Here is a 17,068-nt window from a genome sequence, read left to right on the forward strand (position 1 = left end):
TGGGCGTAGCCCGCTACCGTAAAACAAAAAGGAAAATAAAACCGTAAGTGTGCACGGGTTTTAATTCAATTATTGACTTGTTGGGGGTAGAAATGTAAATTGGCCGTTCCGGCGCCAAAAGATGGCAAATGGGAATCACAAGGTCGTCGACTTGGGATGTAGATATCGTATGTCATGGGCGTGCTCCCGAGGGCACACGGGAATCAAGATCACTTGGCATTGACAAGGTGGATTAAAATCACAAAGCAACAACGTTGGCTTCGCCCGACACTAAACTCAGACTGATTTTATGAAAGCACTTAGACATCACACATCACTCTTGTTGGGAACATTATGTCACTCTTCTCCTAGCCTCCTTTTTTTCAGCGAGTTTTTATCATTTCTTGCCACCGCCTTCTTTCTTTTCAGCGGGCTTTTACTATTTTTCTTCCACGCCTTCTTTCTTTTCAGCGGGTTTTTCATATTTTCTGTTCCCAACACAAACCCACATCTATGTGACTCAACATCTTTGCTTACACTGTTAGATGAAGCTCATTCCGAGACTTGACACTACTCATCTGAACCTATATCCTCATCCTAGCCTACATCGAGTGCTAAGAACGACTCAAACAAAGGTGGCTTCATTTGGACTTGGTTAAGACCCGTAAGAAACCGACAAGATGACAACTTGGCTGATAAGTGGATTGAATCCTTTGTTCAGAAGGATTGCCTACGTATTCGCGTGGAGCGAAATCAAATCCGACGTAGTTCGATCATGGTGCATAAACATGGCATATTGATTGTGTGTACACACTCGAAGGTTTCACCTAAGGTATCATGTCGTATCCCATTCTAGCCTGTAAGCTACCGTTAAATCCCGTGTCTGGGGTTAGGTGTAAAAGGCTTGGATCTTTTGGGATGTGGAGCTTGGTAATAACAAGTTGGAATGGTTAACCATCATTCTGAAGGTTTGTTTTGTGGTGCTAAGGCCAAGGGCTATGGCTGTTGATGTGGTTGGAATGGGTGTCTCGGGTTTGATGAACCACGAGTGCAAATGGGTTGAAAAATGATGTGGGTTCAAATTTCCATGTCTGGATCCTAAAAGCTGGGTTTAACAACACAAGCAGAATAATTTTCAAAATTCCCGACTATCCCTTTGTAACTGTCTAAGGAAGAACTTAGAGGGTAAAGAGGTTACTACTTACGCTTTTGGGCTTCGCCCATTGAACTTCAACTATGGGTACTTGACTTGACTTCTGGCTTCCGTAACTTCGACATTCAACCAAAAGCGTTCTGCAATGACTTCAACATCTTTTTTCTTTTTCTTTCATCACTTTTCTTTTTTTCATTTTTTCATTTTTTCATTTTTTCATTTTTTCATTTTTCCAATTTTTCTCTGTTTCTCATTTTTCATTCTTTTTCATCTTTTTTCTCTCTTTGAAAATGATCTTCTATTCATTCTCTTAGTCATAAATGGATACACCTTGAAAACTGGGCTTCGCCAACTAATTTGGGTAGGAACTAACAATTCCTTGTTAGAACGGGTTGATATCTTCTCTCTTCGAGTTGGGATGATTTTGTTGGGGAAAAGGCTTGCCTTCCATCATCGATAGGGGAAACAAGGATCTAGTCCGGGTTTGTCATAGAATCATCTAAAAGCTTGTCACAAACATTGGTTCAGATGGAGGTTTTCTACCACCAGACATGGAATAGGTAAAGGAATCAAACACGAGATCCTAGTGTACCTTACATTTTGAAACAAGACATATTTCTACCCCAAGGATGCCTTTGAGTGTGTTGTGCGTTTTATCATGTTTCGGAATGATTGAGGATTGGAAACAAGACATATTGGGAAACGAAACTGCAACCTTTTATTGGAATGGCAAAAGCTTAACAGACTCGAAGGAACGATTCCTAGGACACACCCTAGGTCATCGCGGAACAAACGACTCAACTTCAGGAAAAGAAAGTCCTAGACTCGACTCGACTAAAATAAGAAAATCGATCCCGACTCATAATTTCAAATCTGGTCATGAGCTTTCTCTTGTTCAGCTGTCAGCTTAGATGCTTGGCTCTTGTCCTTGATCCTTGTGATGGTTTGCCTCCATCTCGAGGTAGTCCTCTGAGGATCTACGCCAATGATGGATGTTGGTGAATCGAATTGTCTTTTATTAACTTCGTTAATGAGAGGAGTACATTCTAGAGCAAGACTCCCGACTTGAATTTCATTCTTCGGGTTTGGCAAGAATTCAAAGCAATCCAAAAATATTTTCCCGATAAACACCCCTTTCAAGTGACATGGGCGGATAAGATGAGAATAATCGACATTGTCTTCGACAGAAACAAAGTTGGCGTGATCGCCAAATGGATTGGTTATGTTATTGGGTTTAACAGCTGGGATCGGGAGCGTTCCGTTCTCAATCATGTCTTGAATTTCGTGTTTCAGTCGATAACACCTTTCAGTATCATGGCCTTTCCCTTGGTGAAAGGCACAGTAGGCATTTGGTTTATACCATTTACCTTGTTCATCAGCGGGAGGGTCCGGAGTTGGACCAATAGGCTTCAGCTTTCCTTGGGCTATGAGCCTTTGGAGAGCGTATGTATAAGTGCATCTGATATCGGTGAATGCGCTAGGTGTTTGGCGCTGCGACTTCTTCGATTGCCCTTCTAAGAGATTGATGGCTTCATCAATATGGGTCGTTGCTGGGGCCTTGCCCTTAGACGATGAGACCCCTTGGTACTCTTTCGGCTTTTCAGCCTCTGCCCTTATGACATCATCTTCTACCTTTATCCCGATTCTTATCAATTCTTTGAAAGAGCAAAAATTCTGGTATTTCAGAGCATTACGGTAAACAGGTCGTAGATTCTTTACGAACTTATCTACCATTTCAACTTCATCAGGCTTTTTGGCTAACTTCACGCTTTTAGCGCGCCATCTTGCAAGGAACTCAGTAAAGCCTTCCTTTTCTTTCTGCGTCATAACCTCTAGCGTTCTTATATTGGTCCGAATCTCGACATTATCAGCATAGTGCTTGCAGAACTCCACCGTAATATCTTCGAAAGTGGGGAAGTTCTTAAGGTCCAGATTGTAGAACCACGCCTTCGGGTGTTCATCCGGAGATCGAGCGAAAATTTCGAGAGCATGTCAAAGAGGCACTCCCTTTAGTGCTAAGTACCCCTTATAGGCCTTAACATGGTGGACTGGATCTTCTGTGCCCTTAAACTTTGGGATATCATTGAGTACCATGTTCGTGGGCAACTTATCCTGAATTGGGGCATAGGCCCTAGCATTTTCGTAATGGATGTTCTTCCCCTGGGAGAGTTTCAGACGGTCTTCAATGAATTTGAACCGTTTCACCAGATCAGTCAGAGGTGGGGTAGATGAAGAGGAATCTTCACCCAGCTTGGATTCGATCACATCCATTCTGGTCATCATGAGGTTCACGGCCTCAGTGAGCTTGTTGACAACATCTTCCATTGCTTGACGTCGGGTTTTGGGCGGCCTTTCTACAAGAAAACCCCGAACCGAGTCAATATTTAAAGTAAGAGCCCCTGCACACTTAAGGACACGACACCAACTTGACTCAAACAAAGACTTGACTTGAGACGGATTAACCAAAGGTTCGACTCACGGTTGGATTTAGACCTCGATTCATTTTAGACTCGACAAAACGACATGACTCGAGCTGTCATAGCTCGATTCTAAACTGGACTCGGTGTGACTAAACCCGTGATTGGACCAACATAGTCCTTAGGTTTGAGTGAAACGTCCTAAAGGGCCTAGCTTGGACGTTTCTGTGGACTATCCTAGACCAAATGGTCGACCAACATGACTCAAAGCCCAAGAGGTGAGCTTGGGTGACCCAACAGGGTCGTGTTCTAGACTCTTGGAACGAAAAAACGCCTGGCCTAACACGGCCATGATCCGGACACGACTCGACGCATTTCATGCTTGGTTAAGGTTCGAGAAATATTTTGGATTTGAATTTGAAAAAAAAACGAAGGATCGATTTGAAAATGAGATTTGAAATGAGCAGCATGCCGGCTATAAAAGCTTATTTTGGCCGAAAATTCTAGTCCTATTTGGGCAGCATTCCGCGTTTTGAAAATCACGTTATTTGAAAGTAAGTTGTTCAAAAGTTCGGTTTTGAAATTGACATGGAAATTTTGAAAAGACTCGGGAAAAAACACCTTGCACATTGTCATTCTCATGTTATAAGGATGTATGCTCCTAGACATCTCTAAGTCTCGGCAAGTCTTCTACAAGAAGGTCTATGCCCTCCATCCTTTTGCGGTCTTATAGAGCAAGGGCCTTTAGGTAGAGTACCTAGAAGAGCATCCCCACCATCAAGAACCACGCGAGGCGGAGCGGAAGCAAGCAATGTGCGAGTTCCTGGCATAGTGGGACGTCGCCCCCCACGCATCACAAAGAAACGCTGGGACGGCCCGGGAAAATCCTTAAGGGTTTATGCACGAATCGTAGCACTATGAGTAATGTTTTACTTTCCAATACTTTCTTTTCAAGTTTCACCTCGGAGAAAAAGACCCTAGAAACAAAGTGTAACTAGTCCTCTTTTCCCCAGCGGAGTCGCCAAACTGTGGACAAGGCCCTCGGGAACTGCGTCCGCGGGATCCACACTAGGCATAATCGACTCGAGGTTCTTTCGAATCGAATTAAGACAAATTAGAGTCGTCACCAAGTTTTATGGGAACTTGGAACCGTTCAAGTCAACTTTACACCTTTCATCGAAAAGCATAAAGCCAAACGACTACGAGTGATTAAAGATAAAGACTTGTACCCTATATCACTCGATTTGAATGACTCTCGTAATCCAATGGTATTTAGACGGATCCACAAACCATAAATCTTGAGTAAGGGGTGAGGGTACGTGTTAGGAAGCCGATAAGGACACCTAACCCCGCCCGTCGATAACGGCCTCTACTAAGTCAAGTGTCGGATTTCAAACAAGGTCATAGCTACTGCGATATATGATATGCAAACATCGTTTTAAAACCCTAACATGTGACAACAATTTCTATGTCGTTTTAGATGCAACTAAACTAATTTTGTCAAAGTTGTAATTTAACATGTGGGTTGATTGATCTAACAACATTCAAACGAAACAATACATGGCTTGATGGGAATGGGGGAGCCGTTGGGATCTACCCTATTACAATCCAGGCATTTCATGCCGATGCAACGAGAAATTAAAGATACAACTCGATCTAAAATACAATGCTACACACACGACGCAAAACACGGCCATTCGGCCTAGGAAACCGTGCACAAAGGGGTGGCCCACGGCTCACATGACTCACGGCCTTGGGTCACTCCTCGTGATGTGTGCTTTCACTTAATCTCATCGAATTTAGACATAAGGCTACGCACCAAAGCATGCATTAGCATAAATCGGGCCATGTTGCTTTAAACAACATGCGATTTACTACGCTCTTACATGCATTGAGGCACAACCGTCTAACCAAACAAGACTAAGGTTTTTGAAAGAGGTTTTGACTCGATAAAAGAAAACTAACTTGAAAATTACAACTCGATGAACAAACGATAAATTACAAGCGATAAAGCAAATAAAGAACGAACGATGTAAAAACAAACGAAACAAGAAAGACCAAAGGACACGGCCAAGCCTCACGGCCTAAAGCCACGTCCAACCCTAGGTCCTAGGTCAGGTTCATTAGGTTAGATAGATGATTGCGAAACGGGATAGAAAATAAGTTAGAAACGACGTTGATCGATTTGAAAAGATACCTTGCAAACGCGCATTCTACACGGCCTAAAGGGGGTCAAATTAGGTCAAGTTCGCTAATTAATTTAACTCATCGAGTGTTAATAAGAAGGTGCTGATCACGCACACTTATACTAACGAGAAATTAGGTGAAAGAGAGAGATGCATTCGATTTAAGTTACAGAATCGTCAGTTTATTTTTAAAGCTATGTCGATGTACCCTAAAGTGTCTAATTAGGTTATTAAATTGATCTAATGTCATCTAAACGATTTATATGTTAACAATCAGAGGTCATACTAACATGTGAATGGTCCTAGGGTTGGTCGAATCACACGAAACAAAGGAGAGGTTAAAAGCGAAGAACGAAGTTAGAATTTGTTTTATTAATGCCCTACCTTGAACACGAGGATATGTAAATGAGATGGGGGTGTACGACCGACTGATGTAGCGGTTTCTTTCCCATCCCAAGTCAACGCGGGTGTTCATGGTGGTACTTTAACTCATACTCGGACTAAACTAGTTTCGTAGTTAATTATAACAATCGATAAACAAAAACGATAAACAAATAAAAACAAACTATAAAAAACAAACATAAAAAACCGAAATAAAAGGAAGAAAGAGGAGGATTTGATGCACCCTCAACCTACATGTATCGTTGACACCGTCTTGGGTCGTAATCGATGGTAGATTTTATCTCGAGAGGCCGTCGTCGACGAAGAAACAAAGCAAACAACACGTTTTTGGCAAATCTGGACAGCAACTTTCAAACAGCGATTTCTCTCTCGTTTCACGGTGAAAATTCAATTTAAAAGATGTTTTGAAAACTAGAAAGAGAGGAGAACAGAGATCTTAAAACAATCCCTGCTCGTTTTGAGTTATTGGGCACGAAAAATGAGCACAAACAGAACTGGACAGACAGGGAAAAACCGCGAAAACAGAGTATATAACACTCTGTTTTTCGAGGGAATTCGTGTACTCTCAAGGGCAATTTGGCTCGTAAATCTTTGTCTAATGTGTAGATGGATGTTGTATGGTTAATTTGGAACAAGAAACGCGAATTTTGATGGAGGTTTGAAGGGAGAACGAAGGGTTTCAAAGAGGACACACAAACTGATTCTCAGTTTGTATGTCGGTTTTGTGGAGGGTTTTTGGGAGGCAATTAGGGTTTTTTTTCTGGAGTTTAAAGCTTTTGAATGACGGTTGTATATATGGAGCACTTAGAGGAATGAATGTATGGTGAAGGGGGGGTATTTATAAGGAGTTAAAGTAGGGTAAAAGGGAGGAGAGGCAGACGGGCTCCCCTGAGCATAGCTGCTGTCCAGCAGCTTTTGTGGGGTTTTCTAGGGTTTGTATGGGGGGTTTTCTTGGTGGTTAAGGTAAGGTAATATGGGTAGGATATTAGGGTATGGGTTAGGGTTAATGGGCACGGGTTTTGGTGGTGTTTGGAGCGGGTTTTGGACTCGGGTTTGAGCTGCAAAACAGGGGGGGCTGCTCGTGTTTTTGTGCGGCCTGTTGGCGGTGATTTGGGGCATGATTCGGGCCGTGGTTATGGGGTTCGAACTGGGGTTGGATGGGTAGAGGCTTAGGTTGGTTAGTGTACTCGATATTCGTGCCAACTCGTAAAGAAAACGGGCTCAAAAACCGAGCTATAATCGAGCTCTAAAACACGTGTTTAAAACGAGTTCTTTTCGATTTTTAAATCGATTTTTCAAAACAATTAACACATTAAAATAAATGATTTTTCAAATCAAATATACTCATAAAATGATTTTTCAAATCAATTATTTATTTTATTTTCAATAAAATAAACTTGAGAAAATAAATTCAAAATAAAGCAATAAAATGAATTCACTTAAAAAAAACATTAATTTAAATATCATTTAAATTAATAAAATACTTCATCGACGACGCCCATTCTACATCGTAAAACGAACCCAAATAATGACAATGACAACTAAATAAATACATGTGTCCTATCATCATCGGGTGTTTGCCGGGTTCTCTATAAATTCCAATATCGACGGATACGGGTATCTACAATGAGCATTATGCAAAAATGGTCTTCCCAAAATAATATGAGTGTAAGAGTCCTCGGGTATGTCTAAGACTACAAAATCAAAGGGAATAAAGAATTTTCCGATCCTAACAGGGACGTCCTCTAAGACTCCTAACGGCCGTGATAATGAGCGATCGGCCATCTGTACGGTCATGTTTGTGCATTGAAATTTTGTCAAACCAAGTCTCTTTGTAAGAGACAGAGGTAAGACGCTTACGCTAGCTCCTAAATCACAAAGCGCATTATCAATCAAGTAAGTCCCAATATGACAGAGAATTGAAAAACTACCCGAGTCAGCTAATTTCGGTGGAGTCTTATTCTCAAGAAGTGCGGAGCACTCCTCAGTCAAAGCCACCGTTTCAAATTCATCTATATTCCTCTCACGTAAAAGAATTTCTTTCATAAATTTTGAGTCAGAGTGTACATGGGTGAGTAACTCGGCAAACGGAACGTTAACTTTAAGACTTCGCAGAAGATCGGCAAATCTGTCAAATTGTTGTTCCGTCTTTGTCCTCCGTAGCCTCCCTGGAAATATAACTTGGGCCTTATAAGAATTATCTTCATTCATAGATTTATCGTCCCCAAATTAGATTTAGACAAAAAATCACCATTCTCAGCATTAATGTTACTCGATCGAGCAACTTCACTTCTCGATCGAGAGGTTTTCTCAGAATTCTTGCTCGATCGAGCAGTTGGGGACGCTCAATCGAGGAGCTTGTTTTCCTTAGTGCTTGATTGAGCACTATTATCATCTCGATCGAACATTTCTTCAGTAGATTTGCTCGATCGACCATCAGAAACTGGTCGATCGAGTATACCTCGTGAATCAGTCACTCTTTCGTCAAAAGACGCCTTCCTATGAACAGTAGCTTCAACCTCCGAGTTTGAAAATTCAGCATTCTCCTTTGGCATTTTGGGTCCCTCATAGGAAATACCACTCCTTAAACTGATCATATTTACCGTCTCATGTGGCTTCTTGTCGAGTTATGATGGTAATTGGCCCGGTTGTCTTGAAGCTTGCTTAGTAGCCAATTGAGCTAACTGGGACTCAAACAATTTAATAGAAGCATCCTTTGCTTGGTCACTTTTCTGCATTTGAAGTGCAAGTGATTGCACCATTAACTTCAACTCGGCTATGTCATTATTACCACTAGAAGAGGTACCTTGCTGATGCGGCGGTGGGAAGGAATGAGGCTTTTGAAAGCCTTGTTGTTGAGTTCGATGGGGCGGAACATAAGTTTATTGTTGCTGCGGTGGAGGTGTAGGATTCAAAACATTTTGGCTAGATCACCTCAAATTGGGGTGAACTCCAGCTTGATTATTAAAGTAAAAGTCTCCTTGCCTAAATTGTTGAAAGGCATAGACTTGCTCCTTCTCAGCTAAACACTCCACTGCAGTATGACAATTAACACCACATCTTTCACATTAGACGGTCTCTTGTCTAGACAACAAGTGAACCGTCTGTTGATTTTCCGCTGCCTGCACCTCTAGCTTATCAAATCTTGCATTCATGGCTTCCAGTTGAGCCACAAGTGCACTATTATCTCCAGCTACTGTTCTAGTACCGCTCCTTGGATTCCCATATTCAGCACAATGGGTAGTCATCTCCTCTATAATGTGTCATCCTTTATCATCATCAATATTCTTCTGAAATCTTCCATTGGCCGCAGCATCTAAAACAATACGGTGGTCATCATACTACCTATTGTAGAACTGGTTGCACAAAAACCACTAACCAAACCCATGATGTGGGACAGACCTAACCATCTTCTTAAATCTACTCCATGCTTCATACAAGTTCTCAGTCGGATTCTGTTTAAAACTTGTAATCTGCCCTCGCAATGCATTAGTTCTCTGCGGAGGGTAGTGTCTCTTGTAGAAAGCAAGAGCTAGGGTATTCTAATCAGTAATCTCTGCTGAAGTCTTATCCAGGTCAGTCAACCACTCCCGTGCTTCATCAGTAAGATAAAAAGGAAACAAGACTTCCTTAATCTTCTCTTGGGTCACTCCCTTAGTAGCAGGAATAGTAGAACAGTAATCCGTGAAGATCTCCATATGCTTTCTTGGATCATCACCAGCTAGTCCTCTGAACAGGTTTCTCTCCACCAGATTAATATAAGAGGGACGAATATCAAAGGTACTCCCCTCATCAGTTGAAAGCTTGAAACCATTAGGAATAAAATCAGTTGTCGGCTCAGAATGACTAGCAATGATAGGGATCTTCACAGATTTAGTAAAGCTTGCAGAAATAGACTTGTCTTCCTCTAAAGACTGAGATTCTGTAAAAGTTAAATTCTCTAGAACTGCGTCAAGAGTACTCAAGACTTCCTCTCGACGAATCTTCCTCAATAAGTTTTGTCTACGGCGAAATGTCCTCTCTAATTCAGGATCAGCTGGTACTAACTCTGACCTGTTAGACCTGGGCCTAAACAAAACTAAGAGAAAAGGAATAAGAACTGTCTCAAGGAATTAAAAATCCCTTGAGACTAAAACAAACTAAATAAAACAAGTAAATAAACTAGTTGCCTAACGGGCAACGGCGCCAAAATTTGACACGGCTGTCGCAACCTATCAAAAATAAACCTAACTGGCCTAAACTTATGCAGTAGAGGTAAGCAGGGTATCATATCCACAGGGAGGCGGTCGCTATCTACTTGTTATCTAGTCTGTCTACGATCACAAATTGGGGGTTCTGGTTGATTTGATTTGACTAAACTAAATGAACCATATTTAAAACAATAAAAGAAATAACAATTAAAACTAGCAAGTATAAAATAGAGTGTGATCAAATAAGGAGAAAGATGCTAGGATGTCGGTTCACCATGATATTACGCAATTCAGCTAAGGGTAAGGTCAGTCGGTCTGTAGTGAGAAGGGTAATGGAAAGGTCCTTCCGGTCCGCTATCTGCCCTAGATTCTTCCTAAATAGCTTCCACTCTGATTAGGGTAGTCTATTGTTCATAACAGGTCTATTCATTCCAATCTTCCGATCTAGGTCTGAATTTAACCGGGTTAACTAAAATAGTCGCGTGCACTCAACCAAGTAATTGTTGTTATATTACTATAAGACAATTCTCATATTAAAACCTCCTAAGACTAATTATACCGTCATTGTTTTACTATCATGGCTCCCCTAATCCCAGCAATTAGAATTTAGCTACTCATAACGGTAATAAAACTAATAACGATAAATAGAACTATATTCGACATGGTTAACAGATGAACTAACAGAAATTGCATAAACTAAATATTAATTCTAATAACCTAACAACAATTAAGAGACAAGAGAATTAAATGTCGCAAAAAAGAATTAATACTATGAATTAAATTGAATAGGAAGAGAGTAAGGGATTACACAAATTAAGATCCGAGAAAATAGAAAGCAAGCATCGAACAAGAGTCTCCTAATCTCGATGAAAACTGATAATAAACTGAGTATGAATGAATAATAATGAATGCCTCAACCTAATTAGGTCTCTCCTTTTTATAAGAGAGATATTTATTCACTAAATAAGATAACATAAATAATAAGTAAATAAGTTTACGCAATAAAATATTGCGTCAGATCACAGACTGTGCGATCGAGTACATCGAAACTACTCGATCGATTAACTTCCAGCAAAAATCCTCTCGATCGAGCATAGCACCTACTCGATCGAGGAACACCATAAATCATATTCTCGATCGAACATAGCAAGAGTTCGATCGAGGAATCTCAGCATAAAAAAGGACTCGATCGAGCAATTAAGTCAGCAACGAGCTCAATCGAGGTAGCTACCACAGTGTCAGCACTTAGAACGTTGATTTGCTTCCAAGATGACTTCACGCATCCCAAGGCAGAAGTATTCTCACTCCAATTCCTTCCATCTCCTAAATTCAAGCTATAGGGACAGTTCTAAGCTCAGTTTTGCTCCTTCCGGGTCCATTCCTTCAATTAAATCCAAACAAACTAAAGTAGACTATTCGGGGAATTTCGTAGCCTAAAACTACGGGAATCGCATAGAAATGCTTGCAAAATAAGCACAAAGAGTCTATAAAAATAGCATGCATCAAGGGGCACTCATATAAGTATCTTTACCCCCCCCCCCCCATAGGTAATTCCTACAGATTGCATCTATTTTGTTGAGAATACCATTAGGAATGAGAAATATTGAAGACCAATAGGAGTGTAGTCCAGTCAGAACAGAGTTCACAAAAGTTAGTCTTCCTGCATAAGACAAATGTCTACCCCCAGGATCCTATTCTTGCAGTGACTTTGTCAATAAGTTTCATCTCTTCATTCTTGGTAATCTTCTTTGAAGAAATTGGATCTCCCAAGTACTTAAAAGGAAGTTCCCCCCTCGTAAATCCAGATACTTGTAAAATTGAGTCCATTGCATTCTGAGTCATTCCATTAAAATAGATTTCAGATTTGTCTTTGTTAAGGTAAAGGCCTGAAGACACAGAAAATGTAAAAATGGATCTCAAGAGCCACATTACAGAAACTTCATCCCCTTTTGAGAAAAGAAGTAAATCATCAGCAAAAAGAAGATGATTAAGTTGCAGTGGACCACAAAGAGGATGGAATTTGAAATCAGGTTGTTGACCTACAACTTATAGAGTTCTTGACAGGTACTCCATACACAAAGTAAAGAGAAGAGGGGAAAGGGGATCCCCTTTTCTCAATCCTCTACGCCCTTGGAAGAAGCCAAATGAATTACCATTCAAGGATAAGGAGTAAGAATTTGAGGTCACACAAACCATCACCAAGTCAATGAACTTTTGAGGAAATTTCAGGGAAAGGAGCATTTAATTTAGAAATTCTCATTCCACGAATCTAAGCTTTCCTTAGGTCAATCTTAATTAAACATCTACGAGAAGCAGATTTTCTCCTATAAAGCCTCACAATGTCTTGGCAAATTAGGACATTCTCAACAATATTCCTCCCTTTAATGAAACCCCCTTGGCTACTATTCACAACATCAGGTAAGACCTTCCCCAGTCTAGTGTATAAGAGCTTTGCAATACACTTATAAATAGTATTTCAATAAGCAATAGGTCAAAAATCAGTGACACTACTAGGGATAGAGATTTTTGGGATAAGGGTAATATTTGTGCTATTAAGTTGTTTGAGAAGTTTTCCAGTATTGAAAAAACTATTGATGGCATGAAAGATATCCTTCCCCAAAATCTCCCAGGAGTCCTTGAAAAATTGGCTAGAGTAGCCATCAGGCCCTTGGGACTTGGATGCAGGAATAGAAAAGAAACACTCTTTAACTTCTTTAATACTGATTGGTTTTAGGAATTCAGTGTCATGTTGAGCATTTAGCACCTTGCCAGTTCTGACTGTAGGATTGTGGACCTTATGAACAGGCTTGCAACTGCCCAGGAGATCCTTGTAATAATCCAAAAAGGTTGTTTCAATTGTTGCAGGTTCACTGTGAGTTCTACCCTCAATGTAATTGATTTGAAGAACGTTATTATGAATCTGCCTGGCCATAATTTTCCTATGAAAAAAATCAGAGTTTTTATCTCCCTCTTTTAGCCATTCAGTCTTAGCTTTCTGCTAAAGGAAGTAAAATCTAGCTTTCTAAAGAGTATAATAATTGGCAGCACCGAAAGACTCTTATTTTTAACAAGAAATATGTAGGGATAGAAAGAGAAAGAGAGAAAAAAAAAAAGAAAAAAGCACGCAAAGCTGTAAACCTAGATCTAACAATGACGGCGCTCAAAAATTCAAGGCAATCTTCATCGTTTTCACCATCAAAAAATCACAAAAATAGTAATAAAAATCGATTTTCTCCTTTAGACTTCACTGTACCAGGACCTTCTTCTGTTATCAAACTTGTTTTAAACCCTGTCGAGCTTGAACCATTGGATTTGGATGACCTTATTATGGATGACGAAACTGAAGAGTGGATTCATCAGAATCGTGGCAAGGAGAAGCAGGCACTGGAACCTATTGCAGAAGAACCTGAAGGTATGTTAAAATTTTCCGAGAATGATGTTCAAAAGGAATTGGAGTTTTGGAAGCACTCTGTAATATGCTTTATCCTGGGTGCAAACCCGCCATGGGACACTGTGGAGGATTTTATATACAGGGTATGGGCAGATTATGGCGTGGATAGAGTGTCATTCCTTCCTTCTGGCGTTTTTCTGGTAATGTTTCGTAAGAAGAAAGATCAGGAGACTGTCCTCCTCCAAGGTCATCATCTTTTTGAGAACAAGCCCCTGATAGTGAGACCTTGGACACCTGATGAACCATTGACCAAAGCTGAGGTTACAGTTGTTCCTATTTGGGTTAGGATAATGAACCTTCCCTTAAAATTTTGGGGGAACTGTATTCCTCGTATTGCTGGTTTACTTGGGGATTATGTAAGGAGTGATGGTCCAACAGAGGATAGGACAAGGTTAGCATATGCTAGAGTCCTTGTTGATGTTCCTTTTGGGAAGAGCCCCCCTAAGGAGGTTAAGTTTTTGGATGAGTGTGGGGAGATAGTAACCCTTAAAACTGAATTTGAATGGAATCCCATCCTATGCAAGATGTGTGGGGGTATAGGTCATACTGAGCAGGTGTGTAAGAAACCTACTGGGAAGACTAAGCCAAAACAGCAGGTGACCCAAAAGTGGCAACCTAAGGTGAAGCAGCCAGCTTCAAAAATCCCTTCACTTAAAGTTACTACTCCAAAGGTTCCAACTCCTAAGATACCAGTCTCTACCCCTGCCCAACCTAGGTCTCAAACAATTACTCCAATGGTGAGGCCTAGGACTGTTCAGGACCAAGGAATGAGTACTGGAGTGGGCAAGATCAACACACTTGCTATAGCCATCATAAGACTTAGTAGGCAGGAACTGTTGGATAAGGGGTATACTTCAACTAAGTTTGGTCAGTACTCCTTTAATGGAAGCCCTAAACAATGCTACACCAAAAGTGGGGATAGGAACGAAAATAGTAGTATTGCCCCCTGAGGGGGGTGGTACACAATGATCGGCTTTTGGAACATCAGGGGGTTAAACAGTCCAGCTAAACAAAAACATATTAAGTGGTTCTTGCATTCACATCATATTGGATTGTTTGGCCTCCTTGAGACGAAGGTTAAACCTTCGTCTCTAAATAGAATCAGACAGAGTATTTGTGATGGGTGGTGTTTGTCTACTAATACTCACTGCCATAAAGGTGGTAGAGTCTGGCTGCTATGGAATCCACGCCTTTTTAAGGTTCATTTCCTAGAATATAATGCACAGTTTATTCATGCTCAAGTTGATGAGATTAGTTCTGGGGGCTGCTTCTATTTCACCTTGGTTTATGCCTTCAATGGTACTCAGGAGAGGAAGGAATTATGGGATAGATTGAGATTTTTAAAAAATTATGTCCAGGGGCCATGGCTTGTTTGTGGGGATTTCAATACTGTACTGAAGCCTTGTGAAAGATTGGGGGGTTCCTCTACTGATGAAGAAATGGAGGACTTCCAGGCCTGTGTAGATTTTTGTAACTTGTTTGATATCGTTGCCACTGGCTCTTACTTTACATGGAACAACAAACAAGAAGCTGCTACTAGGGTCTATAGTAGGTTCGATAGAGCACTGGTCAATCATGAATGGAGCAATGAGAGGCCTGATCATTATGCTCATTTTCATGTTGATGGCTACTTTGATCATACCCCTTGCTTGATACAGCATCATAATGTTGATACTCCTAAGAGAACCTGTTTCAAATACTTTAACATGTGGAGTGGAGTGGAGCAATTTATCCCTACTGTCCAGCAGATATGGTAGTCAAACATTTGTGGCACTCCCATGTTTCAAGTGGTGAGGAAACTCAAATTACTCAAGCAACCACTTAAGAGTCTTAACAAGGCCCTCTTTTATGATGTAGAGAACAATAGTATGAGGGCTTGGAAACACCTGGAGTATATCCAAAAGCAACTGAGGCTCTACCCTAATAAACATGAGCTGATTAATTTGGAAGTGGCTGCTTTAAAAGAGTACCAGGAGCTACAAAAAGCTTGTGATAGCTTTTTCATTCAGAAACCTAAAGCAATTTGGTTGGCTGAGGGGGATAATAATACCAGGATTTTTCATAGCTACATGAAAAATAGGCAGGCAAGGAACAAAATTTTAAGGATAGTAGATGAGCATGGGCAGTGGACTAATGAGCATGGCAAAATTCAGCAGGTGTTTCTTAAATTCTAGCAGCAGCTGCTTGGTGAAACTGCTGATCTGAAACCTGTTAATGTGCCTGTGGTGCAGAAGGGTCCTATTTGCACTATTGAACATTGGGATATGCTTTTGGCGCCTGTGACTGTCACTGAGATTGAGGAAGCTTTGTTCTCTATTCCTAATCACAAAGCTCCTGGCCCGGATGGCTATTCTAGTGCATTCTACAAGGACTCCTGGGATATAGTGGGCCATGATTTTTGTAATGCAATACTTGATTTTTTTGCCCATGGGAAGATTCTGAAACAAATTAATCACACACTTGTAACTTTGATCCCTAAAGTTGACCTTCCTGACAATGTCACTCAGTTCAGGCCTATATCCTATTGTAATATTATATATAAGGTCATCTCAAAGCTCTTATGTTCAAGATTGACTCATATCCTCCCTGATATTATTAGTTCAAACCAGGGTGGTTTTATCAAGGGACGAAATATCATTGAAAATATACTGGTGTGTCAAGATATTATCAGAATATACAATAGGGCTCTTCTGTTACTCCTAGATGCATCCTGAAGGTTGACCTTAAAAAGGCTTATGACTCTGTTAATTGGAGCTTCCTTTTTCAGATGCTTCTGGCTTTGAACTTCCCTCCTCAGTTTGTTAATCTTATAAAAGAGTGTGTGACTACTGCAACATACTCCCAGTTCGAAGGAGAGACCTTTGGTTACTTCCCTGGTAAGAAGGGCTTGAGGTAAGGGGACCCTCTCTCCCCCCTCCTCTTCACTATTGCAATGGAATACCTGTCTCGTATACTGCAATTCACTACATCTGCTCTGCCTTTTAAATTTCATTCCTTGTGCAGCAAACTCAGATTACAGCATCTCATGTTTGCTGACGACCTGTTGTTATTCTCTAAAGGTGATAAAAATTCTATTCTTGTGCTCCTGAGATCTTTTACCACCTTTTCCGCTGCTTCTGGCCTGCATATGAACAAACAGAAGTCCAATATCTATTTTGCTGGTGTTCAAAAGGGTGATAAGCAATATATCATTGGCTTGTCTGGCTGTAAAGAAGGACAACTCCCTTTTCAGTACCTGGGAGTGCCCCTTACTGCTGGAAAGCTTGGGAAGAAAGACTGTCAAATTTTGA

General features: G+C 40.7%; 1 protein-coding gene across 1 annotated transcript; it reads left to right on the forward strand.

The window, feature by feature from the left end:
• The first annotated feature begins 14,743 nt into the window (after positions 1 to 14,743).
• On the forward strand, positions 14,744 to 15,535 carry LOC141627987 (uncharacterized). Its single transcript, XM_074441183.1, has one exon. It carries the CDS (start codon positions 14,744 to 14,746, stop codon positions 15,533 to 15,535), a length of 792 nt encoding a protein of 263 aa, XP_074297284.1.
• The last annotated feature ends 1,533 nt before the right edge of the window (positions 15,536 to 17,068 follow it).

This window comes from Silene latifolia, chromosome Y (genome assembly GCF_048544455.1).
Source record: "Silene latifolia isolate original U9 population chromosome Y, ASM4854445v1, whole genome shotgun sequence".
Classification (NCBI taxonomy): Eukaryota; Viridiplantae; Streptophyta; class Magnoliopsida; order Caryophyllales; family Caryophyllaceae; genus Silene; species Silene latifolia.